General features: G+C 40.6%; 1 protein-coding gene across 4 annotated transcripts in view; it reads right to left on the reverse strand.

Annotated features, from left to right (window-relative positions):
• Positions 1–23744, reverse strand: part of LOC122551256 (signal transducer and activator of transcription 4-like) — a 143341-nt gene that overhangs the window by 29373 nt on the left and 90224 nt on the right. For all 4 annotated transcript variants that reach the window (XM_043692874.1, XM_043692873.1, XM_043692875.1 and 1 more), the window contains 9 exons: positions 19223–19301; positions 15924–16009; positions 9911–10062; positions 9670–9828; positions 6742–6834; positions 4984–5043; positions 4862–4882; positions 4677–4770; positions 3103–3147 (listed from right to left, as the gene is read on the reverse strand). In XM_043692874.1, coding sequence (XP_043548809.1) covers positions 3103–3147; positions 4677–4770; positions 4862–4882; positions 4984–5043; positions 6742–6834; positions 9670–9828; positions 9911–10062; positions 15924–16009; positions 19223–19301 — 789 coding nt within the window. The remainder of the gene's footprint in view (positions 1–3102; positions 3148–4676; positions 4771–4861; positions 4883–4983; positions 5044–6741; positions 6835–9669; positions 9829–9910; positions 10063–15923; positions 16010–19222; positions 19302–23744) is intronic.

Raw genomic sequence — 23744 nt, forward strand, 5'->3', positions numbered from 1 at the left:
GCTCCTTTTCCACCTATCCACTCCACCCTCTCCTCCCTGACCTATCACCTTCATCTCCTCCCCCACTCACCTATTGTACTCTATGCTACTCTCTCCCCACCCCCACCCTCCTCTAGCTTATCTCTCCACGCTTCAGGCTCTCTGCCTTTATTCCTGATGAAGGGCTTTTGCCCGAAACGTCGATTTTGCTGCTCGTCGGATGCTGCCTGAATTGAAGTTGGGGTTGCCTCTGTCTGTGAAGAAAAATAATTTGCAAAATAGCTTGGCATTTAAATGTGCTGGAAAAGTCATCAGAATCTTTGGAAACGGGTAAATTTAATTGAAAATGAAGGAGTTCGAGCTAGAGGCAAAAGAAAAAGAAAGGGAAATGGAAATTAAACTGTTTGAATGATAGTTACAAGCAGAGGATAAGGTAAGGGAGAGGAGATCTTGGCTGACCGAGAGAGAAAGTTTGAACTTCAAAAATTGCAAATCAGTCAGAAAAGTCAATTTAAAAGGGATGGATATGAAGGGAGAAGGTAGAGATATATACAAATATGTTAAGCAAACCACATTTTGATGAAAAAGGTGTCAAAGGTTTTTTTTATTTCATTTGAAAAATTGGCTAGGCAGATGGATTAGCGAGAGAACTTGTGGGTAATATTACTTCAGACTGAGCTGATAGGCAGGGCTACGGATGGTGTTTACAGCCTGAAACCAAAAATGTTGTATAAATTTGGAACATCCTCAGGGATATACAAAATATATCAAATGTATGAAATGTATACAACTGGGATTTTTGAAAATCGGAGAACTACCCATCTAACATGAAAAGCTCTGAAACAAGTTTACAAAAAGGCACCATTTAATTTAAAAATGTACCAAGGCATTTGATAGACAATAGACAATGACAATAGACAATAGGTGCAGGAGTAGGCCATTCTGCCCTTCGAGCCTGCACCACTATTCAATATGATCATGGCTAATCATCCTTAATCAGTATCCTGATCCTGCCTTATCTCCATAACCCTTGATTCCACTGCCCTCTGGGGGAGAGCATTCCACACAGCCACTACTCTCTGGGTGAAGAAGTTTCTCCTCATCTCTGTCCTAAATGGTCTACCCCATATTTTTAAGCTGTGTCCTCTGGTTCGGCACTCACCCATCAGCGGAAACATGTTTCCTGCCATCAGAGTGTCCAAACCTTTAATAATCTTATATGTCTCAATCAGAACCCCTCTCAGTCTTCTAAACTCAAGGGTATACAAATCCAGTCACTCCAGTCTTTCAGTGTAAGGTAATCCCGCCATTCCAGGAATTGACCTCGTGAACCTACGCTGCACTTCCTCAATAGCCAGAATGTGTTTCCTCAAATTTGGAGACCAGAACTATACACAGTACTCCAGGTGTGGTCTCACCAGGGCCCTGTACAGCTGCAGAAGAATCTCTTTGCTTCTATAGTCAATTCCTCTTGTTATGAAGGCCAGCATGCTATTAGCCTTCTTCACTACCTGCTGTACCTGCACGCTTGCCTTCATTGACTGGTGTATAAGAACACCCAGATCTCTCTGTACTGCCCCTTTACCTAAATTGATTCCATTTAGGTAGTAATCTGCCTTCCTGTTCTTGCCACCAAAGTGAATAACCATACATTTATCCACATTAAACTGCATCTGCCATGCATCTGACCACTCACCTAACCTGGCCAGGTCACCCTGTAATCTCCTAACATCCTCATCACATTCCACCCTGCCACCCATCTTAGTATCATCAGCAAATTTGCTAAAGTTATTACTAATACCACCTTCTATATCATTAATATATATTGTAAAAAGCTGCGGTCCCAACACAGATCCCTGCGATACCCCACTGGTCACTGCCTGCCATTCCAAAATGGAGCCGTTTATCACTACTCTTTGTTTCCTATCAGCCAACCAACTTTCAATCCAAGTTAGTACTTTGCCCCCAATACCATGTGCCCTAATTTTGCTCGCTAATCTCCTATGTGGGACTTTATCAAAAGCTTTCTGAAAGTCCAGGTACACCACATCTACTGGATCTCCCTCGTCCATCTTCAGAGTTACATCCTCAAAACATTCCAGAAGATTAGTCAAACATGATTTCCCCTTCATAAATCCATGCTGACTCTGACCTATCCTGTTACTACTATCCAGACTCCAGCATCTTTCCCACCACTGAGGTCAGAATAACTGGTCTATAACTTCCTGCTTTCTCTCTCCCACCTTTCTTAAAAAGTGGTATAACATTAGCCACCCTCCAATCCGCAGGAACTGATACTGAATCTGTCAAACTCTGGAAAATAATCACCAATGCATCCACGATTTCTCGAGCCACCTCCTTCAGTACCCTGGGATGTAGACCATTAGACCCCGGGGACTTATCAACCTTCAGACCTAACAGTCTCAAATAGCTAAAAATACTTGCAGTAATAAGTAAGAAGACAACCCAGGAGAAGACAGCAGATTCAAGAAAAAGAGAAAGGAAGGCTGCAGGAAGGAGAAAAGAGATTAAGTGCTAATTTCCTGTTACTATTGGTTGCGTTATTAGAGCAGCATATTAGTAGAATTGTGGTCAACTAAAGGATAGTGGTTAGTTAGGGGAAGAGTGTTCGGTTTGTTAATAGTTTTGTTAGTGTTCACTGTTAGGGTTAAATAAATAAATTGTTATAAAATATAAATATATAAAACTCCAACACCTCTCTGCATAACAAGACTTATTCTTACCTTTCTGCTTATTCGCCGTCATGTATTAAATTGATGATTACTCATTACACACTTTCCAATGAGAAGAAATAATCCTTCTTTGTTCACCATACCAAAACTATTCAGCATTTTTAAAACAATTCAACTGAATCTGTTTTTGGCCTCTTCTGCTCCAATGGAAATAGCCCATCAGCATTACAATTATAGTCTTATATTCAGTCGTCATAATGCATTTATGCTTTCTTTTAACAAGAATTCATCTCTTAAATCATGGATTCAGAAGCTTTAAATATTTTAACTGCGTAATGTTACTGTTTTAGGAGCAGCAGAAAAAATTCTTCTATCATGCTGGCTTTTTGAGTACAACTGAATTGATTAATAGAGGATTTGAAAGCTTTACCTCATTTCCTTTAGTTCCTGCAGAGGATTTCTGTTCTTTGAGTTGCTGTCAAAACATGTACATATTAAAATAGTTACATTTTCGAACTTTCTCCTAAAGGTGCTTGTTTCCAATGGTTATTGGTAGACACCAATATTGTTCCATATATTTTATATCAAAACATTTCACACAGTGATTTACTTCTGCAACATACTGATTAATGTGCAGCCTAGCATTCTACGTTAACAAACTATCAGAATCATAGAATGACTGGAAGGAAATTCCTAGGTTAATGGAAGAACTTTGGTCATGAAATTAGAAGTCCCTGCTCTTCTCTGAATTATCACATTTTAAAATTTGCATCTGATGCAGCAAAATACTTTCTAATGAAGCATCTCCCATTACTGAACAAAAGCATCAGCCTTTGAATGAGGCTCCCTGAAAGTGGAGTCGCAGGTAGATAGGGTAGTGAAGAAGGTGTTTGGTATGCTTTCCTTTATTGGTCAGAGTATTGAGTACAGGAGTTGGGAGGTCATGTTGCGGCTGTACAGGACATTGGTTAGGCCACTTTTGGAATATTATGTGCAATTCTGGTCTCCTTCCTATCGGAAAGATGTTGTGAAACTTGAAAGAGTTCAGAAAAAATTTACAAGGATGTTGCCAATGTTGGAGGATTTGAGCTATAGGGATAAGCTGAATAGGCTGGGGCTGTTTTCCCTGGAGTGTCGAAGGCTAAGGGATAGCCTAATAGAGGTTTGACAAAATTATGAGGGACATGGATAGGATAAATAGACAAAGTCTTTTCCCTGGGATGGGGGAGTTCAGAACTAGAGGACATAGGTTTACGGTGAGAGGGGAAAGATATAAAAGAGACCTAAGGGGCAAACTTTTCACACAGAGGGTGGTACGTGTATGGAATGAGCTGCCAGAGGACGCGGTGGAGGCTGGTATAATTGCAACATTTACAAGGCATTTGGATGGGTATATGAATAGGAAGTGTTTGGAAGGATATGGGCTGGGTGCTGACAGATGCAACTAGATTGGGTTGGGGTATCTGATCAGCATGGACATGTTGGACCAAAGTGTGTGTTTCCATGCTGTACATCTCTATCACTCTATGACTCTAAACCAGTACCTTTCTGAGGAAGGGTTACTCAAACCAAAACATTTACTCTGATTTCTCTCCAAAGATGCTGCCAGACCTGCGGAGCATTTCCAGCAATTTCTGTTTTTGTGACCCTTTTGACCCAATGTTAGATTGAAACCAAATAAAAGTTAACTCAGGGTAGCAGCCAACAGCCAACATGCCAACAGCCTATTCTGGAACATGACATAGCCAAGACCAAACCTGTTCTAATCCAATTATTTCACAAATAGGTATAGGAACACTTGCCTATTCAGATATCCTGCCAAAGAACCCAGCTCAGCACAAAATAAAACTAAATCTAGGAAATTCTTGGTGGTTTAATATCATATCAGGTTATGCGGTATTACTCGCTAAGCAGGGAAACCTGATTAGTATTTTCAGTCAGGTAGATTAATTATATTATCGGCATCATTTGTTCATTTTGAAATGGATAAACATTTTTTATTACCAGGTGCCTGAATTCTACAGAAAGACTTCCATTGACTGACTCTTCCATATTCATTACTTTGCTGTTGGTGCCTAATATATTAAACTTGCGATATCTGTGAATAAAGAGCATGCCATTACAATGTTGCCAACAACTTGCAAAGTTTTTCAAATTAGTTGAGTAATTTTTAACTTCTATTTGCCTACCCTCTTGCTGTTGAACTTTCTCTGCAAACAAAAGAAAACAATGAATAGAAAAACCAAAAAAACTTACAGCAGAATTGAAATACTATTCCTTAGATTGAAAATAGAATATTATTTTAACATACTTGTCAATTGTAGCTTTCACCTTTAGCTGATAGTTCAACTCAGGTAACTTTACCAAAAACCTATAAAGCAAAAAAAAACACTTTTACAAATGACATTAAGGTATTTTCTGCAGTTGCTCCCGGATTTATAAAGTTGCAACAGCCATCTCCCTATCTGTCTCTGTCTAGGAAGGGATCACTGAGTCTAACTCCATTCTCTTACGGCCATAACTTATGTCAAGAAAATTCTTTTCAAGCTTACTATCTAACATTAAACTATTAACATTTCAGTTGTTGTGTAGTAATGTTGCAAAATGACAATTTATTTTTATCTTTTAAAACACGTGCTCATTCAGGAATAAGACAGATTCTTTGGTGAAATGACTTTACTCAGCCATTATAGCAGGCACTATCTCTGTAATTCTGGTAGGAGTTTGTCAGACTGCAACAGAGTAAAGGGCTAGTATCCCAAAGTGGATGGGGGCAGGTCCTCGGGCAGGATTTCTTATCACAGAACCAAGACGTGTTATAGCACTAAAGGAAGTCATTCAGCCCATCATATCTTAGCCAACTCTTTAAATGTACGTTAATCCCCATGAGTCAGTATCCTGCTTTTTGCCATATCCTTGCGCATGACATTTATACAATTTGCATTCCATACACTAACTACTCGCTGTGTGAAAGAGTATTTTTCTCAAGTCACGTTTGTTCATTTTGCAAATCAATTTAAATCTACACCCTCTTGTTTTTGTTTCTTTGATGAGTTTCTTCCTACTCTCTATCTAGTCTACTCATGATTTTGAACATCTTTACCAGATCTCTTCGCAGCCTTATTCTCTCCATCAGAGCATTCCAACTTCTTCAGTCTATCTCACATTTGAAGTTCCTCATCCTGTAAACATTCTAGTAAATTGCTTCTGCACTCGCTTCAAGGTATTCACATCCTACAATGTGGTGCTCAGAACTGTACGCAATACTCTAGCTAATATAATAATTCTAAGTCTTGGAGTTGCTGCCTTTTCAACATCTGTAGAACTTGCAAGTAGTTATAGGTCAGTGTGTCTTGTGAGTTTTGGCATGCCAACATAAAGGATACAAGTGAGCATCTCCAGCACAGTGGTTATGCCGCACAGTACCTAGCACTGCTGTCTCACAGTATCAGGCACCTCAGTTCAATTCCACTCTTGGGTGACTGTCTGTGTGGAGTTTGCACGTTCTCCCCATGTGTGCATGGATTTCCTCCAAATGCTCTGGTTTCCTCCTACAGTCCAAAGATGTTCAGGTTAGGTGAACTGGCTGTGCTAAATTGCTCTGCAGTGTTCAGGGATGTGCTGAACGAGCAATGGGAAATGTAGGGCTACATGGACAGGGTGGGTCTGGGTGGGATGCTGTTTGAAGGGTCAGTGTAGATGTGTCGAATGGCCAGCTTCCATATTATAGGGATTCTGTAAGGTTGGAGGAATGATTTCCAGGCTAAGACTCCAAATTGGATGATAACTTTAAATAAAAACATTTTATATCAAACTCCCTGATGGATGTCAGCCAGTCAGGTTTTGGCAGTGTAGGGCTGATAGATGCACATCGTCATGCAGAAACTTAGTGGTGAATGCAGATGAAGTGCCCACGCACTGACTCCACATTCTCTGAAGGCAGCAGGGAGCTCAATGTCACTGTTACTGCCAGAATCACAGCCCAAGAATTTTCAAATGTGATAATGTTAAGTGAATAAAACTTCATCATAGCATTCTTCTATTAATCAGAAAAAAAAAGCGTGCTCACCTTAATTTCACAGTGAACTGCACTCCTGTTTTTAGGACCATTGGTCTTTGTGGATGGGTTGGCATACAAGGCTGTCTTTCTACTAAAAAGGAACTGAAATAAATTGAACAGAAAATAAAATTTGTGGCTATTTACATAGGCCATAAACACTCTTATTGTGAGGGTTTGAAGTTATAATTATGACTATAGTCTATTAGTGTTAAACGTTAGATTGTGCAAAATGATAATTGTGGTAAAACCTCAAGATTACTTGTCCTTGACTTAATACAAAACTTTACCACCCAGCAAGACGCTGAACCATTTAGATCAGATTTTGTAAATGCCATTGAGAATTCGTTGATGTCAAATGGAATGACATCAACAATGTAAAAAGGGAATTTGATTTTATTGGGTTAATCAGTGGACAAAATCAAAGTCATCTTACTGCTGCTTCTGAACACACTTCAGGGATTACTGCTGATATGCATGTTTATTTAGACATTGGCTAAAGACTAGATCACACCCATTCATAATGATCTCTTATGTTAAAGAACCTGTTGTCACTCACTGCCGAGGTTCATACGTGAAGAATTGCTATTTTAGTAAGGTATCAGTGCTGCTGTTAATGAAAAAAAAACAAAGAAAGAAACAAAGAAAATTTACAGCCCAGGAACAGGCCCTTCAGCCCTCCAAGCCTGAGCCGATCCAAATGTACTGTCTAAACCTGTTGGTCAATTCCTAAGCATCTGTAGCCCTCTGCTTCCCACCTACTCATGCATTTGTCCAGAAGCATCTTAAATGAATCGACAGCGCCTGCCTCTACCACCTCTGCTGGCAACGCGTTCCAAATGCCCACCACCCTCTGTGTGAAGTACTTGCCACGTGTATTCCCCCTTAAACTTTCCACCTCTCACCTTGAAAGTGCGACCTCTCGTTCTTGAATCCTTCACCCTGGGAAAAAGCTTGTCTCCATCCACCCTGTCTATACCCTTCATGATTTTGAAAACCTCAATCAGGTTCCCCCTCAATCTCCTTTTTTCTAATGAAAATAAACCTAACCTACTCAACCTCTCTTCATAGCTAGCACCTTCCATACCAGGCAACATCCTCGTAAACCTTCTCTGCACCCTCTCCAAAGCGTCCACATCCTTTTGGTAATGTGGTGACCAGAACTGCACATAGTATTCTAAATGCAGCCGAACCAATGTCTTGTACAATTTTAACATGACTTGCCAGCTCTTATACTCAATACCCCGTCCAATGAAGGCAAGCATACTATATGCCTTCTTGACCACTCTATCCACCTGTGCAGCAACCTTCAGGATACAATGGACCTACACTGTCAGATTTCTCTGCCCATCAGCTTTTCCCAAGGCTCTTCTGTTCATTGTATAATTCGCTCTAGAATTAGTCTTGCCTAAATGCATCACCTCACAGTTTACTGGATTGAAAACCATCTGCCACTTTTCCGTCCAACTCTCCAATTTATCAATATCCTACTGTATTCTCTGACGGTCCCTTATGCTTTCTGCTACTCCACCAATCTTCGTGTCATCTGCAAACTTGCTGATCATACCAACAGTGCCCTCTTCCAGATCATTTATGTATATTACAAACAACAGTGTCCCCAGCACTGAACCCTGTGTAACACCACTGGTCCACCTTTCTCCATTTCAAGAAACTCACTTGAAGAACCATGCCACAGCAGGAGTCACCGCCTTCATAGGAGATGCAGAATTTTTAAAAATCAACTTATTTTTCTAGCAATTTAAATAGCTAAATCACTGTGGATTTGGGTATAGTGAAGTGGCTGCTTCACTAAGCATAGTTTTTTTTTTAACAACTTAAAACTGAACTACATTTGCTAATATGCAATTGCCTACATGATTTCTTTTCTCCCCAGTTTCACATTTTATTCCATCCCAAATTAAAACTCTGCATCCTATCCTTGAGCAAGTGTAAGGCTACAGGCAGGAGGAGAAAGTGAGGACTGCAGATGCTGGAGATCAGAGCTGAAAATGTGTTGCTGGAAAAGCGCAGCAGGTCAGGCAGCATCCAATGAGCAGGAGAATCGACATTTTGGTCATGAGTCCTGAAGAAGGGCTCATGCCCGAAATGTCGATTCTCCTGCTCCTTGGATGATGCCTGACTTGCTGCGCTTTTCCAGCAACACATTTTCAGCTAAGGCTATAGGCACATGCATGATCAGTGCTGCTCTTTGGTTTAGCCTACCAGATATTGCATTTGAGTCGAGTGAGAAGAAACATTTGGACACGTTTCCCCTGTTTGCAATTTTCTGAACAGAGGAAAAAAGGCAGAGATAAATTTAGTCAGGTGTCCACTTCGGTAATGCTCTCCCAGGTACTGGTGGGGCTTTTTATGAAACATTACTAGGATTGCACTTGTGTCGGATACAGATTCAGCATTGTTACTTTTATAAGGTAGCAAGGGGATAACCCTATTCTCTATCATTGACTGATTCCACTTACTGTATGACCCAGTACAGGAGCACCGATGTAAAGCTGGTGCATGTGCCAAATCTTCCTCAATTTTGCCAGATCCAATGGGAATCCAGAACAAGGTTCATGATTATATAGATCTGACATTTACTTTTATCTGTCCCCGTGATGAACATGAGCACTTAGGCCATCTGAATGCTGCCTTCCAGAAGAAACCGAATAACAGAGGCCCATACTATTGCTGGCAGTTCAAATTTTCCATCAGATTCACAGATGTAGCCACCACTCCTACATGCACATGCAATTTATGGAAAAAAAACATGGCCAACATCTTTTCAAGGGCAATTAGGAATGGACAATAAATGCTAGAATAGCCAACAACTGTCACATCCCATGCACATTTTTTCTTTAAAAAGCTATCTTCTGGACCAGAATTTCTGGATTACAATATCTAAATAAGCTGCCTTTTTGTTTTAATCAAGGTTTATACCTTTTGATGAAACTGTAAATCAAAATGTTCACTCTTTCTTCCAAATGTGGTCTCTGCAGAGGCATTGGATCTCCTTCATAAGTCACCTTTTGCAACAGTTCTTCGAGTTTTTTCAGCTGTCTTCGGACCTGAAATAAGCTTTCTGCAAACAATGTAAACCTAAATCAAAAGAATTTACATCACTCAAGTACACCATGCACTATACTGAAAATTAAAATAATTCTTATACAGCGTACACTACCAGTTCTGCAGTTGATCAAGGCAGGTATTGTGCGGACCTCCAATGCAAGCAATTTGCTGTCGTCGTTTCCATTCTGTTAGCTCTTCAAACAGTTGTCTATTCATTAGAAAATCCATTTGGTTTAACAATTCTGTGATTTTATGGAGTACCTCCTGGTTCATACAGAGATTCAAGAGTGAGTAGATCCTGAATATGTATGATCTAAATACAGACAGAATTCCCTCCCCCTACTCCTTCCCCCACCAACCATTCACTACCTGCAGGAGAGGCAAATAATGGGGCAAGATGGCCTTGAAGAGATTCTATGCCCAAGTCTTGCCACCTCAGCAATTAAATTCTGGACAAGAAAACCCATTGGGAATGTCCTTAATCTCAAGTCAATTATGTGGTCAATCAACTTGACGCCTCCTTGATTATTTGCCTTTCTGCTCGGCTAGAAAAGAGGCTCGTTTTCCAATTGGGTAACCAGTGTGACCTGATAACCAAGTTATGAGGGGGAGCTCTAATTTACCTAATCTAAGTGCAATTGGAGACATGGATGGAGGACAAAAGGATGACATCTGAAAGATCACAGAAGCAAAGGAAAAGGCTCCCCTTTCTTGCTTTTGGATCCCCTGAGGTGTAGATTTTAACAGATTATCTTTAACTATCCAGAAGCTGCTGGTGAGGACTGCAATAAGCCGAGATGCTTGCAAAACCTCACAAGTCAGCTGGTAACAATCAATTGAATTTTCTCATGGTGGGGGATCGTTAGTACACATTTAATATGATGTGGAGGTGATGGTGTTTGACTGGGATGATAGCTACCTGATGAAGGAACAGGGCTCCGAAAGCTTGTACTTCCAAATAAACCTGTTGGAAAATAACCTGATGTTGTGTGATTTTTAACTTTGTTCACATTTAATATGTCTGCCCCCACATTTAGTTGCAAAAAAGGAAAATTGCAACTCATTGAATAATTGAGTCTACACTAGCAAATCAGAAACTCACTTCATGTCATTCTCCTGCACATTATTACCTGAAAAGGAACAATCTAATTTCTTTTGAATGACTTCATTGAACCTGCTTTCACCATACTCTCAAGCAGTGCATTCCAGATCTTAACCACCTATTGTGTGAAAATGTTTTTTCTCCTTTCACTTTCTCTTCTTTTGATATTTGCTTTAAATCTGTGCCCACTTGTTTTTGATCATTTCAAGAGTGGGAACAGTTTCTATGTATTCACTTTGTCCAGGTCCCTGACAATTTTGAATAGCTCTTTTGAATCTCCTCTTGGCCTTCTCTTCTCACAAGATAAAGAATTCTAATTTCTTCAAACTATCTTCTCCACAGTGGAAAAAAAAATCTTCAAGGGAATTGTCAAACAAACCTTTCCCTCCCCTCAGCAGCTGAAAAACATTGCTTGCTGAGATTTAAGTGCATTACGTAACGTCAGAACACAGAGGGCATTCATAATGATCCAGCTGGCAAATGTATTATAGATAAGAATGGTGAACAAATGGTTTCATTAGGAATATTTTGTGATAGAGTACTGCTATAGAGGATAATCCAAATGATCATGGCCAGTCAGCCTAAGCTTGTCTGGGCAAACTATTGGAAAAAATGTTCTGACTGAAAGTACTGAGTGCCATTTACCAAGCCAGGGATTTATTAAGGGAAGATCGTGATTAACTTAATTAAATTTCTTTGAGGAGACACAAGTAGTTGCTAAGGTTAATGATGCATTTTGTTCAATAATGTCTACATAAATGTTAGCAAGGTTTTTAACAAGATGACACATGGTAGACAGGTCAAAGAAAGGCCCATCATTCACAAGAATGATCCTGGAATGAAAGGCTTATCAAATGAGGACTCTGGGTCTGTACTTGATCTAGTTGAGAAGGATGAGGAGGGATCTCATTGAAACTTACAGAATAGTGAGAGGCCTGGATAGAGTGGATGCAGAGAAGATGTTTATACAAGTAGGAGAGACTCGGACCTGAGGACACTGCCTCAGAGTGAAGGGACGACCCTGAGAACCGAGATAAGAAGTAATTTCTTCAGCCAGAGGGTATTGAATCTGGGGAACTCATTGCCGCAGGAGGCTGTGGAGGTAATTGAAAACAGAGATAGATAGTTTCTTGATTAGTAAGGGAATCAACGATCACAAGGAGAAGGCAAGAAAATGGGGTTGAGAAACATATCAGCCATGATCGAATGATGGAATAGACTCAATGGACCAATGGCCAAATTCTGCTCCTATATCTTAACGGTCATTAGATGCAATGAGAAATGGCAAGTCAGATCTAAAATTGGTTCAGTGGCACTGAGAAAAAGATGTATGTTTGTGACTGGAAGACTACTTCCAGGCATATCTGTGGGGCATAATACCAAATTCCTTTATTTTTGTAGGAAGTACAAAACATAGGAGCCATGATTAAGAAGTTTGTGAATGACACAAATTAGTTATGTGGTTGATAGTTGCAGATAAAAATATGGAAGATATTAAAAGGCTGGCAAGACAGACAAAAAAGTGACAAGTGTACTTCAATCTGGAGAAATGTGAGGTAATTGATTTGGGGAGGCCAAACACAACGTAAGTGTAGAAAATAAATAGCTGGATGCTGAGAATTGTAGAAGAACAGAAAGACCTGGGCTGCATGTTCATGAATCCATAAAGAAAGCTAGGTGTGAAGACAACAAATGGGGTAATTTCCATTATTAGCTGAGATAGACAATATAATAGCAGATGGGTTGCCCTAATCTATATAAAGTACTAATTAGGCCACAGTTAAAGTAATGATCAGCTCATTACAGGAAATATTTGACCACTCAATAAAGGGTACAGAGATGATTTATAAAAATGTTCCCAGGACTGCAGTATTTTTTAAAATTCATTCACAGGATGTGAGCATCACTGGCTAGCCAGCATTCGAAGAACAAAAAACAAAGAAAATTACAGCAGAGGAACAGGCCCTTCAGCCCTCCAAGCCTGTGCCGATCCAAATCCTCTATCTAAACTTGTCACCTATTTTCTAAGGATCTGTATCCCTGTGTTCCTGACTCATTCATGTATCTGTCTAGATACATCTTAAATGATGCTATCATGCCCGCCTCTACCACCTCAGCTGGCAACGCATTCCAGGCAGCCACCACCTTCTGCGTAAAGAATTTTTGACATATATATGTCCCTTAAACTTCTTCCCTCTCACCTTGAACTTGTGACCCTTAGTAATTGAGTCTCCCACTCTGGGAAAAAGGTTCTTGCTATCCACTCTGTCTATACCTCTCATGATTTTGTAGATCTCAATCAGGTCTTCCCTCAACTCTGTCTTTCTAATGAAAATAATCCCAATCTACTCAACCTCTCTTCATAGCTAGCACCCTCCAGACTAGGCAACATCCTGGTGAACCTCCTCTGCACCCTCTCCAAAGCATCCACATCACCAACAGAACAGTATTCAGTATTCCAAACGTGGCCGAACCAAAGTCCTATACAACTGTAACATGACCCTCCAACTCTTGTAATCAATACCCCATCCAATGAAGGAAAGCATGCCGTATGCCTTCTTGACTTCTCTAAAGAACTGTGTTGTACCTTCAGGATACAATGGACCTGAACACTCAGATCTCTTTGTACATCAATTTTTCCAAGGGCTTTTCCATTTACTGTATAGTTCACTTTCGAATTGCATCATCCAAAATGCATCATCTCTCATTTGACAGATTGAACTCCATCTGCATTTTACTGCCCAGCTCTCCAACCTATCTATATTCTGCTGCATCATCTGACAGTCCCCTTCACTATCTGCTGCTCCACCAATCTCAGTGTCATCTGCAAACTTGCTAATCTCCTCCAGATCATTTATGTATATCACAAACAATAGTGGTCCCAACAGTAATTCCTGTGGAACACCACTGGTCACAATTCTCCATTTTGAGAAACTCCCTTCCACTACTGCTCTTTGTCTCCTGCTGCCTAGTCAGTTCTCTATTCATCTAGCTAGTACATCCTGCGCCTTCACTTTCTCCATCAGTCTACCATGGGAAACCTTATCAAACACCTTTCTGAAGTCCATGTCTATGACACCTATAGCCCTTCCCTCATTAATCAACTTTGTCACTTGCTCAAAGAATTCTATTTAGTTGGTAAGACATGACATTCCCTGCACAAAACCATGTTGCCTATCAATGATAAGCCCATTTTCTTCCAAATGTAAATAGATATATCCCTCAGTATCTTTTCCAGCAGCTTCCCTACCAGTAATGTCAGGCTCACTGTGTGAAATTAACTGGATCATCCCTGCTATCCTTCTTAAACAAGGGGACAACAACAGCAATTCTCCAGTCCTCCAGGACCTCATCCGTGTTCAAGGATGCTGCAAATATATCTTTTAAGGCCCCAGCTGCTTCCTCTCTCACTTCCCTCAGTAACCTGGGATAGATCCCATCCAGATCCAGAGACTAGTCCACTTTAATGCCTTTTAGACTACCCAAAACTTCCTCCCTCCTTATGCCAACCTGACCTAGAGTAATCAAACATCTATCCCTAACTTTAACATCTGTCATGTCCCTCTCCTCGGTGAATACCCATGCAAAGTACGCATTAAGAATCTCTTACATTTTCTCTGACTCCATGCATAACTTCCTCCCTTGTCCTTGAGTAGGGCAACCCTTTCTCTCGATACCCTCTTGCTACTTATATACAAAGAAAAGGCTTTGGGATTTTCCTTAACCCTGTTTGCTTAAGATATTTCATGATCCTTTTAGCTCTCTTAATTCTTCATTTCAGGATGGCCTACTTTCCCAACATTCTTTCAAAGCTTTGTCTGTTTTCAGTCGCCTAGACCTTATGTATGCTTTCTTTTTCCTCTTAGCTTGTCTTAGAATTTCACCTGTCATCCATAGTTCCCTAATCTTGCGATTTCTATCCCTCACTTTCACAGGGACATGTCTGTCCTGCACTCTAATCAACCTCTCTTTAAAAGTGTCCCACATATCAAATGTGGATTTACCTTCAAACAGCTGCTCCCAATCCACATTCTCCAGCTCCTGCCAAGTTTTGCTATAGTTGGCCTTCCCCCAATTTAGCACTCTTCTCGTCTTTGTTCATGTGTATTGTAAAACTTATGGAATTGTGATCGCTATTCCCAAAGTCATACTCTACTGAAACTTCAACCATCTGGCCGGGCTCATTCCCCAACACCATGTCCAGTACGGCCCCTTCCCGAGTTGGAATATTTACATACTGCTCTATAAAACCCTCCTGGATATTCCTTATAAATTCTGCTCCACTTTGACCTCTAACACTAAGTGACTCCAAGTGAATGTTACCCTGATGCTCTTACATCTTTCCATAATCTGATTACATATTTGTATCTCTATCTCACACTCACTGACGGGAGACCTGTAGTACAGCCCCAACATTGTTACCGCACCCTTCCTATTTCTGAGCTCTGCCCATATTGCCTCGCTGCTCGAGTCCTCCATAGTGTCCTCCTTCAGCACAACTGTGATATCCTCTCTGACCAGTAATGCAACTCCTTCACCCCTTTTATCTCTCTCTGTATCCCACGTGAAGCATCTATATACTGTGATATTTAGTTGCCAATCATGCCCTTCCCTCAACCAAGTCTCAGTAAAAGCAATAATATCATACTCCCAGGTACTAATCCAAATCTTAAGTTCATCTGCCTATCCCTAGTTGCCCTGGTGGAGGTGATGAGCTGCCTTTTTTAAACACTGCAGTCCACCTGCATGACAAACATTGAATAGATTGGATTTGTTTAGAGGAGGCTAAGGAGAGGTAAATTGGAGATGAAGGTCTGGAACTCCTTGCTCAAAAGGGTGGTTGGAGCAGAAACTTTTGTCGCTGTTAAAATAAATTATGGATACACATTTGAAGTATCTGACCTATACAGCTATGGTCAAGGGCTGGAGATTAAGATGTGGTTGGAGAGCTCTTTTTCAGCTGGCAAAGTCACTGTACCATAACAATAAATGATTTTACTCATGTTGCATAATAGCATGTTACCTTTCGTTTATGATCCAGTTGATTGAGCATTCCTTGCAACCGAAAAACTTCTTCTTTTACATGAACACTGTTTCTATCACTGTGTTCTGAGAAAATAAAGTTGACTCTGATAAAGATACATGGAAGACACTGACATCATTCTGTGTGTTCATTGCAGTCACTATTTATCAATTAAATGGAGCATATTGACCAAGAACAGAAAAATGTCAGAAGTGCACTTTCAAGGGATGACTGAAGCAGGTCAGGCAGCGTCTGGGGAGCAGGAGAATCGATGTTTCAGGCATAAGACCTTCATCAGGAACTCTGGCAATGGAAATAACATGAGTAGACCCAGCCAAATTCTTCTGCTCCTTGGATGCTGCTCTATCCTAGGCTCTATCTACTTGGCATATTGCAAGGTGTGCAGAACATAAGGAAGGATGCCCACAGTGTGATGACAGGACAGATCTTTGTTTGTTTGATGACAGTGTGGAGTTCCATACTGCCAAGCGTTGATGTAGCTGCAATAGGAAAATTGGTGAGGACACGTTTAGCTATGCTTCTCCCTCTTGTTGATTGTCTCACTACCTACTGCAGACAGAGTCTGGCACATATGTACACCTATTAAGCTATTCTTGGCAATGGACAATGAACACCCCAAGCATATTACAGTCTGGACAAAATCATGTGCCCTCCTCATGATGAGCATGTTAGTGGAGCACTTAATCAAGTGGAAAGATAATGGGTGAGGACCCTGCCATCTACTACCTCCATCCATTTGTTTGTGGCAGGGTAGCCTGTAGATGGTCTGGGTGTCCTTCTACCAATTCAGGCACCTAAGTAGGCAATTACTGACTGCATAAGGGACTCATCCTACCACCAGTGGTACTAGCCCAGAGCCGGGCAGATTGCTGTATGGGCAGCACTCGAGCAAACATGTTGGCTCCTAGGCATGGGGGTAGAAAGGTTGGCTCTCTCATTCAAAGGCAGTGATTGTCAAAAAGATCTGATATCAACAATGGGAGTCCCTCCCTCCACTGAGACCCCATTCTCACCCCCACTCAGCTGGGCGGGGAGCCATTCTTTGATCCAAGACATCAAACAGATGCAGTGTCACGAGTGTGTTGCTGGGAAAGCACAGCAAGTCAGGCAGCATCCGAGGAGCAGAAGAATTTGGCTGGGTCGACTCATGTTATTTCCATTGCCAGAATTCCTGATGAAGGGCTTATGCCCGAAACGTCGATTCTCCTGCTCCCCAGATGCTGCCTGACCTGCTGTGCTTTCCCAGCAACACACTCTCAACTCTGATCTCCAGCATCTGCAGTTGTCACTTTCTCCTATCAAACAGATGCAATACTGGAAGCTGCAAACACCTTGCCAGTGGTGGTGCTAAACACAACAGAGCTGCCAATGTCTGACAGGCCAGCAGCTCTGAGCAGATGGGACTTCCACCACCCTTAATTATGGGGAAATGCCATGAGCCTGTTAAGTGCCTAACTCATATAAGGTGGAACCAGCCTTTTGTAGAAGTTGCTAGAGGGTGGTTTCATTGGTTCTGTAGTCATTCTTTGAGGTCCCTATCATCTCCAAAGGGTCCCACCCAGAAGTGGTATTTAACATGGAGGATTACTGATTCATTTGGGTAGGAGGTGGTGATCAGGAGGAACTTTCTTTGCATATGCATGAGTTAATATCATGAAATTTCATGTTGGGATGAGCCAATATTGAAGATTCCTAAGTCACTCTATTCCTGACTGCATATCACTCTGCTACTTCCTCCACTGGGTCTAGTGATGGAGGAATCTGGGATTTTGCCTATAAAGCTCTTGCTCAACTCTATGGGACAGCTATCCCAATTTTGGCACAAGTCCCCAAGATTAGTGGTGAGGACAACTTTGGCTGGGTCTACTCTTGTTATTTCCACTGCCTAGCTATATACAGGCCCTCTGTTTTGTTTTATTTATTTCACCTTTCTGTAAATTTCATACAACTCAGTGTTTGTCAGCTATTCCAGAAAACACATATTAGTCAATCTAACCATTGGAACTTGAGTCAAATGGACTAGATTGTGTTGGAATAGATTTCCTCACCTGAAGGACATGAGTAAACCATGTGGGTTTTTATGAACCAGATTATCAATTTTATTCTAGACATATTTAAATTTCGTGTCACAGGAGGGTTAGCTTGTGCCCCTAAATTATAATCAGCTGATTCCAGACAGCACCATGGTATTGACTTTCAGTGGGATGTTACTTATACCCCCCACACCTTAACAGCACAGAGGTGGAACGAGTGGAGAGTGTCAAGTTCCTGGGAGTGGTCATCCACAACAAGCTTTCTTGGACTCATGTGGATGCACTGGTTACTTCTTCCTCAGGCAGCTGAGGAAATTTGACAGGATGGCAATTACCCTTACCAACTTTTATAGGTGCGCCATCGAGAGCATTCTCTCTGGATGTATCACTACCTGGTATGGCAACTGTACCAGTCAGGTTACAGAGTGGTGAACTCAGCCTGGCCAACTTCCCATCTATCGAATCCATCTACCAGGCCCACTGTCAAGGAAAGGCCACCAGCATTCTTAAAGATCCACCCCACCTTGGCAATGTTTTTCTACAACCTCTACCATCGGGGAGAAGGTATAGAGGCCTGAACACATGTACCAGCCGGTTTTGCAACAGTTTCTACCTTACTGTTGTTGAATACTGAATGGACTCTCAAATTCTTAACATTCGCCTGTACCTGTGTTTTTGTTTTTGCCGCTGTTTACCTATTATTTACTTATCTATGCTACTTAACTATGTGATCTGCCTGCATTGTTCGTAAGGCAAAGCTTTTCACTTTCCCTTGGTACACGTGACAATAAATTCAAATCAATTCAATTCATAATCCAATAATATTACTGTTCTGTTCTTGTCACTCAGATCCTCAATTTCCTTTATTTAATCTGTTTCTTCTTTGTCCGTATTCATTCATGACAAAATATGCTCATTAATTAAGATGCATTATAAAAGGCTATCACAATGTTAATCCCCATATTCTGCCACATCCACTTAATTACTGACTTTCATTTAAATGTTACCTGCACTTCATTTCCATTGACATTCTACGTGAGTATATTTTGATTTTCTGCCATTGCTACTAGAGGTGAAACCTAAATCCAATATTTACACTGTTGCCAAAGCAGAGAAAAGTACTCACTAACCCAAACTCAATTAAAGGTAACAAGCATTAGCATTAACCCCAATCCAATTATATTAAGACATCACAAGTAATGCTTCTTGGCTGCCAGAGTAAAAACAACTCTTCACTAAAATTACCTTGTGTTTGTAGTGTCTTGTATCTAAAATCAAATTCATCCTGCAGATCTTCAAGATATTTGACATCTTGTTCTACCAACTGTTTTATTAAAAAGAAAGGAAAGAAACTTTGGTTATAAAGATTTTAACTGCTACATTTTTTCTTGTAATTAATTTTATTTCTTTCCTTAAAGAGTAGCAGCAGAGTTTAAGGTTGAGGATTTATAGCTTACATTAATATACATAGCATGGAAACAGGCCATTCAGCCCAATGAGTTCATACCATGTTTATCATCAGTTAAACCTTCTCCTGAATCTTCTCACATAACAAGGTATTTCTTCATTACTGAGCTGAAAATGTGTTGCTGGAAAAGCGCAGCAGGTCAGGCAGCATCCAGGGAACAGGAGAATCAACGTTTCGGGCATAAGCCCTTCTTCAGGAATCATTACTCTAGTTTCTTCATTACTCTAGTTTCCCCTTAAAGGCATCTATAATATTTGCTTCAAACACTCTGTATTTGAGAGTTCCACATTTTTACCACTCTTTGAGTGAAGTAGTTTCTTTTGAATTTCCTATTGGATTACTTGGTGACCATCGTATATAGATAGCCTCAAGTTGTGCTCACCTTCACAAGAGCAAACAATTCTCTCTGAATCCATTTTAAATTTTTAATTTATTTTAGTTTTAAACATCCCTATTAGGACACCCTATTAGGACACCTCTTAGCTTTCCTTTCTCATGAGAAAAGTGACCCAGCCTGTCGATCATTTCCTGAAATGTATTTCACAGTTTTTCATATTATCATTGTATGTCTTCACTGCACACTTTCCAGTGCCTCAATCACATTTTTATAATACGGTGATCTGAATTACTCTAAGTGCCACCTTCGGCAAAGTTTGTTGAAGGTTCAGCATAACTCCATTGTTTTAAATTCTATCCCTTTAGAAATAGAGCCAGGTGTTTGGTTTTTCTTATCTAACGTCCATGTTAACCTGTGGTGCAACATTTAGCAACTGATGTATTTCTATTTCAAGATCCCTTTGTTCCTCTAGCCTACCTAGATTTTCATATTCCAATTAAATAGCACTAATGGATGGGAGGTTGACTGGAATATTTTGCAATGGTCAAGTCTGGAGGTAATAAAATCATAAATGAGGCTTTCAGCAGGAGATGTAATAAAGAATGCGTGGTGCTGAGTGATACAATTAACATGAAAATAGATGCTGATGGAGAAAATGTGATTGGAATCAGAATTAAATGGTGAGGGTAGCTACATTTAGTTAAGTAGCTAAAGTATGCATATTGCAGATAGTTGCTTGTCAAGTTGTTCCTTTTTTTTTATGAATGGCATGGACGAGTTGGACCAAAGGATCTGTTTCTGCGCTGTACACCTCTATGACTCCATGGCTGGCAAGGCCAACATTTGGTGCCCCAACCAAGCTGCCTTTGAAAAAGCAGCAGTGAATTACCTTCTTATCCACACTTCACATGAATCTAATAGTTCATTGCAGCATTCCACATTTGTAAATAATTGAGCAAGGTTCCCATTCATATTGCAATTTATTTCTTTGAAGGACAACCTGTGCTGCAGGTTGTTATTGTGTCTGTTGCTGTGTGGGCATCTTCAAGTTTCAATATCACAAGAACAATATTTCCATTTGCATAGGCCAGCATATTATTTAAGTAAACAGATAGGCACAAATATTAAGACTCTTGATGTTTTCCTATGAGTCATTTGTTCTGTGCAAGGTCTGAAGGGAGTAAGGGAATCTGAAGATTTCCTTCTTGACTTACAGGCAATGCCATCCCACTCTTTGAACTTGTCCCACTTCAATCTCACTGTCACATAGCTTTTACATAGACATCGTCTAAATGGGATATTCCTAAATAAATTCTTTGAAGGTAAATTGCGTAGCTGGAATTAGATGTATTTTTCTTTGATTACAATCTGGAGGCACATCATTATACTAGATTGCATCATACATCACCTGACTGGATGTTCAATGTGCCCAAGAATTCATAAAGCTACACATGCTGGAGGATGCAGTTAGTAGGTTTCAAAATATAGCACTGGATAAATTAGCACATAAGTGGAGAGGAGTTAATGGCAGTAGAAAAATGTTAGAATATACAACACAACATACATATATATGTACACACACAAACTCATATGACTAGGTTGAGAACACCATTATTCTGGTCTGACATCAACTTTAGAAATACACCAGAAATCTATTGGATCCTACATTGTAACAGTGATTACGCTTCAAAAATCTGTCCTTGGTTGTAAAACATGTTGGGACACTTTGAATTCTTAGAAGACCCCAGGTGAGGTGCCAGAAGATTGGAGGTTGGCTAACGTAGTATCATTATTTAAGAAAAGTTGTAAGGACAAGCCAGGGAACTTTAGACCGGTGAGCCTGACGTTGGTGGTGGGCAAGTTGTTGGAGGGAATCCTGAGGGACAGGATTTATACATACTTGGAAAAATAAGGACTGCTTAGGGATAGTCAACATGGCTTTGTGCGTGGGAAATCATGTCATACGAACTTAATTGAATTTTTTGAAAAAGTAACAAAGAGGATTGATGAGGGCAGAGTGGTAGGTGTGATCTATATGGACTTCAGTAAGGCGTTCAACAAGGTTCCCCTTGCTAACCTGGTTAGCAAGGTTAGATCTCATGGAATATAGGGCGAATCTCGCCATTTGGATACAGAACTGGCTCAAAGGTAGAAGACAAAAGGTGGTGGTGGAGGGTTGGTTTTCAGACTGGAGGCCTGTGACCAGTGGAGTGCCACAAGGATCTGTGCTGGGTCCACTACTTTTTGTCATTTATATAAATGATTTGGATATAAACATTGGAGGTATAGTTAGTAAGTTTGCAGATGACACCTAAATTGGATGCGTAGTGGACAGCGAAGAAGGTTACCTCAGATTACAACAGATTACAACAGGATCTATCAGATGGACCAATGGGCTGAGGAGTTGTAGATGGAGTTTAATTTAGATAAATGCAAAGTGCTGCATTTTGGGAAAGCAAATCTTAGCAGGACTTATACACTTAATGATAAGGTCCTAGGGAGAGCTGCTGAACAAAAAGACCTTGGAGTGAAGTTTCATAGGTCCTTGAAAGTAGAGTCACAGTAGATCAGAAAGTGAAAGCGGCATTTGGTATGCTTTCTTTTATTGGTCAGAGCATTGAGTATAGGAGTTGGGAAGTCATGTTGCGGCTGTATAGTTGGTTAGGCCACTTTTGGAATACTGCATGCAATTCTGGTCTCCTTCCTATTGGAAAGATGTTGTCAAACTTGGAAGAGTTCAGAAAAGATTTACAAGGATGTTGCCAAGGTTTGAGCTACAGGGAGAGGTTGAACAGGGTGGGGCTGTTTTCCCAGGACCATCAAAGGCTGAGGGGTGACCTCATAGAGGTTTATAAAATCATGAGAGGCATGGATAGGATAAATAGACAAAATATTTTCCCTGGGGTGGGGGCATCCAGAACTAGAGGGTATAGGTTTAGAGTGAGAGGGGAAAGATATAAAAGGGACCTAAGGGGCAACTTTTCATGCAGAGGGTGGAGTGTATATGGAAAGAGCTGCCAGAGGAAGTGGTGGAGGCTGGTACAATTGCAACATTTAAAAGGCATCTGGATGGGTATATGAATAGGAAGGGTTTGGAGGGATATGGGCTGTGTGCTGGGACTAGATTGGGTTGGGATATCTGGTCAGCATGGATGAGTTGGACCGAAGGGTCTGTTTCCATGCTGTACATCTCTATGACGATATAAATGCAAGTCTTGCCTCTTCATAGATCTCTCTCCCACAGTTGCTACTAAAGCTTTTGAGGTCAAAATGTCAAGAAGGTCTAAGATAATATGAATCCATTAAGGTTAGTCTCAGGTACAAGTGTTGGATGCACTGTAAACCCCACCACTGGCAAACTGGCCTTGCAGGTTCCACTTGTGAGTGTTTGTCAAGTTAAGTATCAATCAGCAGCCAAATCCTCACCCTTTTTAACTCCAATTATCTCTATCCTTACTCTCTAAAACTGTTGTCTACCTCACTGGTTACACTTGTATATGCACCAGACACCCTTGGACTCTATAGTCAAGAATTTATTGAATATGATGCACTTGGATTAAAGATGATAAGACAGCTGAACCCAATCCTGCCCATTATTGTAGTCCATATGTGTCTCTTGGGACAATTGTCGTCCTCCATGGTCGTCCCATTGAGGTTTGTTATTTCAGAATAGATTAAGGACAGAATATGCAAATGTTTCTCATGTATTATAATTCAGCTACTCCCTGATAAACATGTTTAGCATTTAATAAGGTCTTACATTTGCCATCCTTCCAATTTATTGCACACGGATAAATGTGGGTAACCTTTTAAGCCTGCATTAACCATGTGAAATCTCACCTGCTGGAGACACATCTCAGAAGCCTAATGTTACTGTATTCTTAGTTTTCCAACATGAACTGCTGGCAAATGAGGTTGTGTTTTAGTAGCTTAGTATTTTCCATTTGGTTCACCAATTGGAT

This window comes from Chiloscyllium plagiosum, chromosome 7 (genome assembly GCF_004010195.1).
Source record: "Chiloscyllium plagiosum isolate BGI_BamShark_2017 chromosome 7, ASM401019v2, whole genome shotgun sequence".
Taxonomy (NCBI): domain Eukaryota; kingdom Metazoa; phylum Chordata; class Chondrichthyes; order Orectolobiformes; family Hemiscylliidae; genus Chiloscyllium; species Chiloscyllium plagiosum.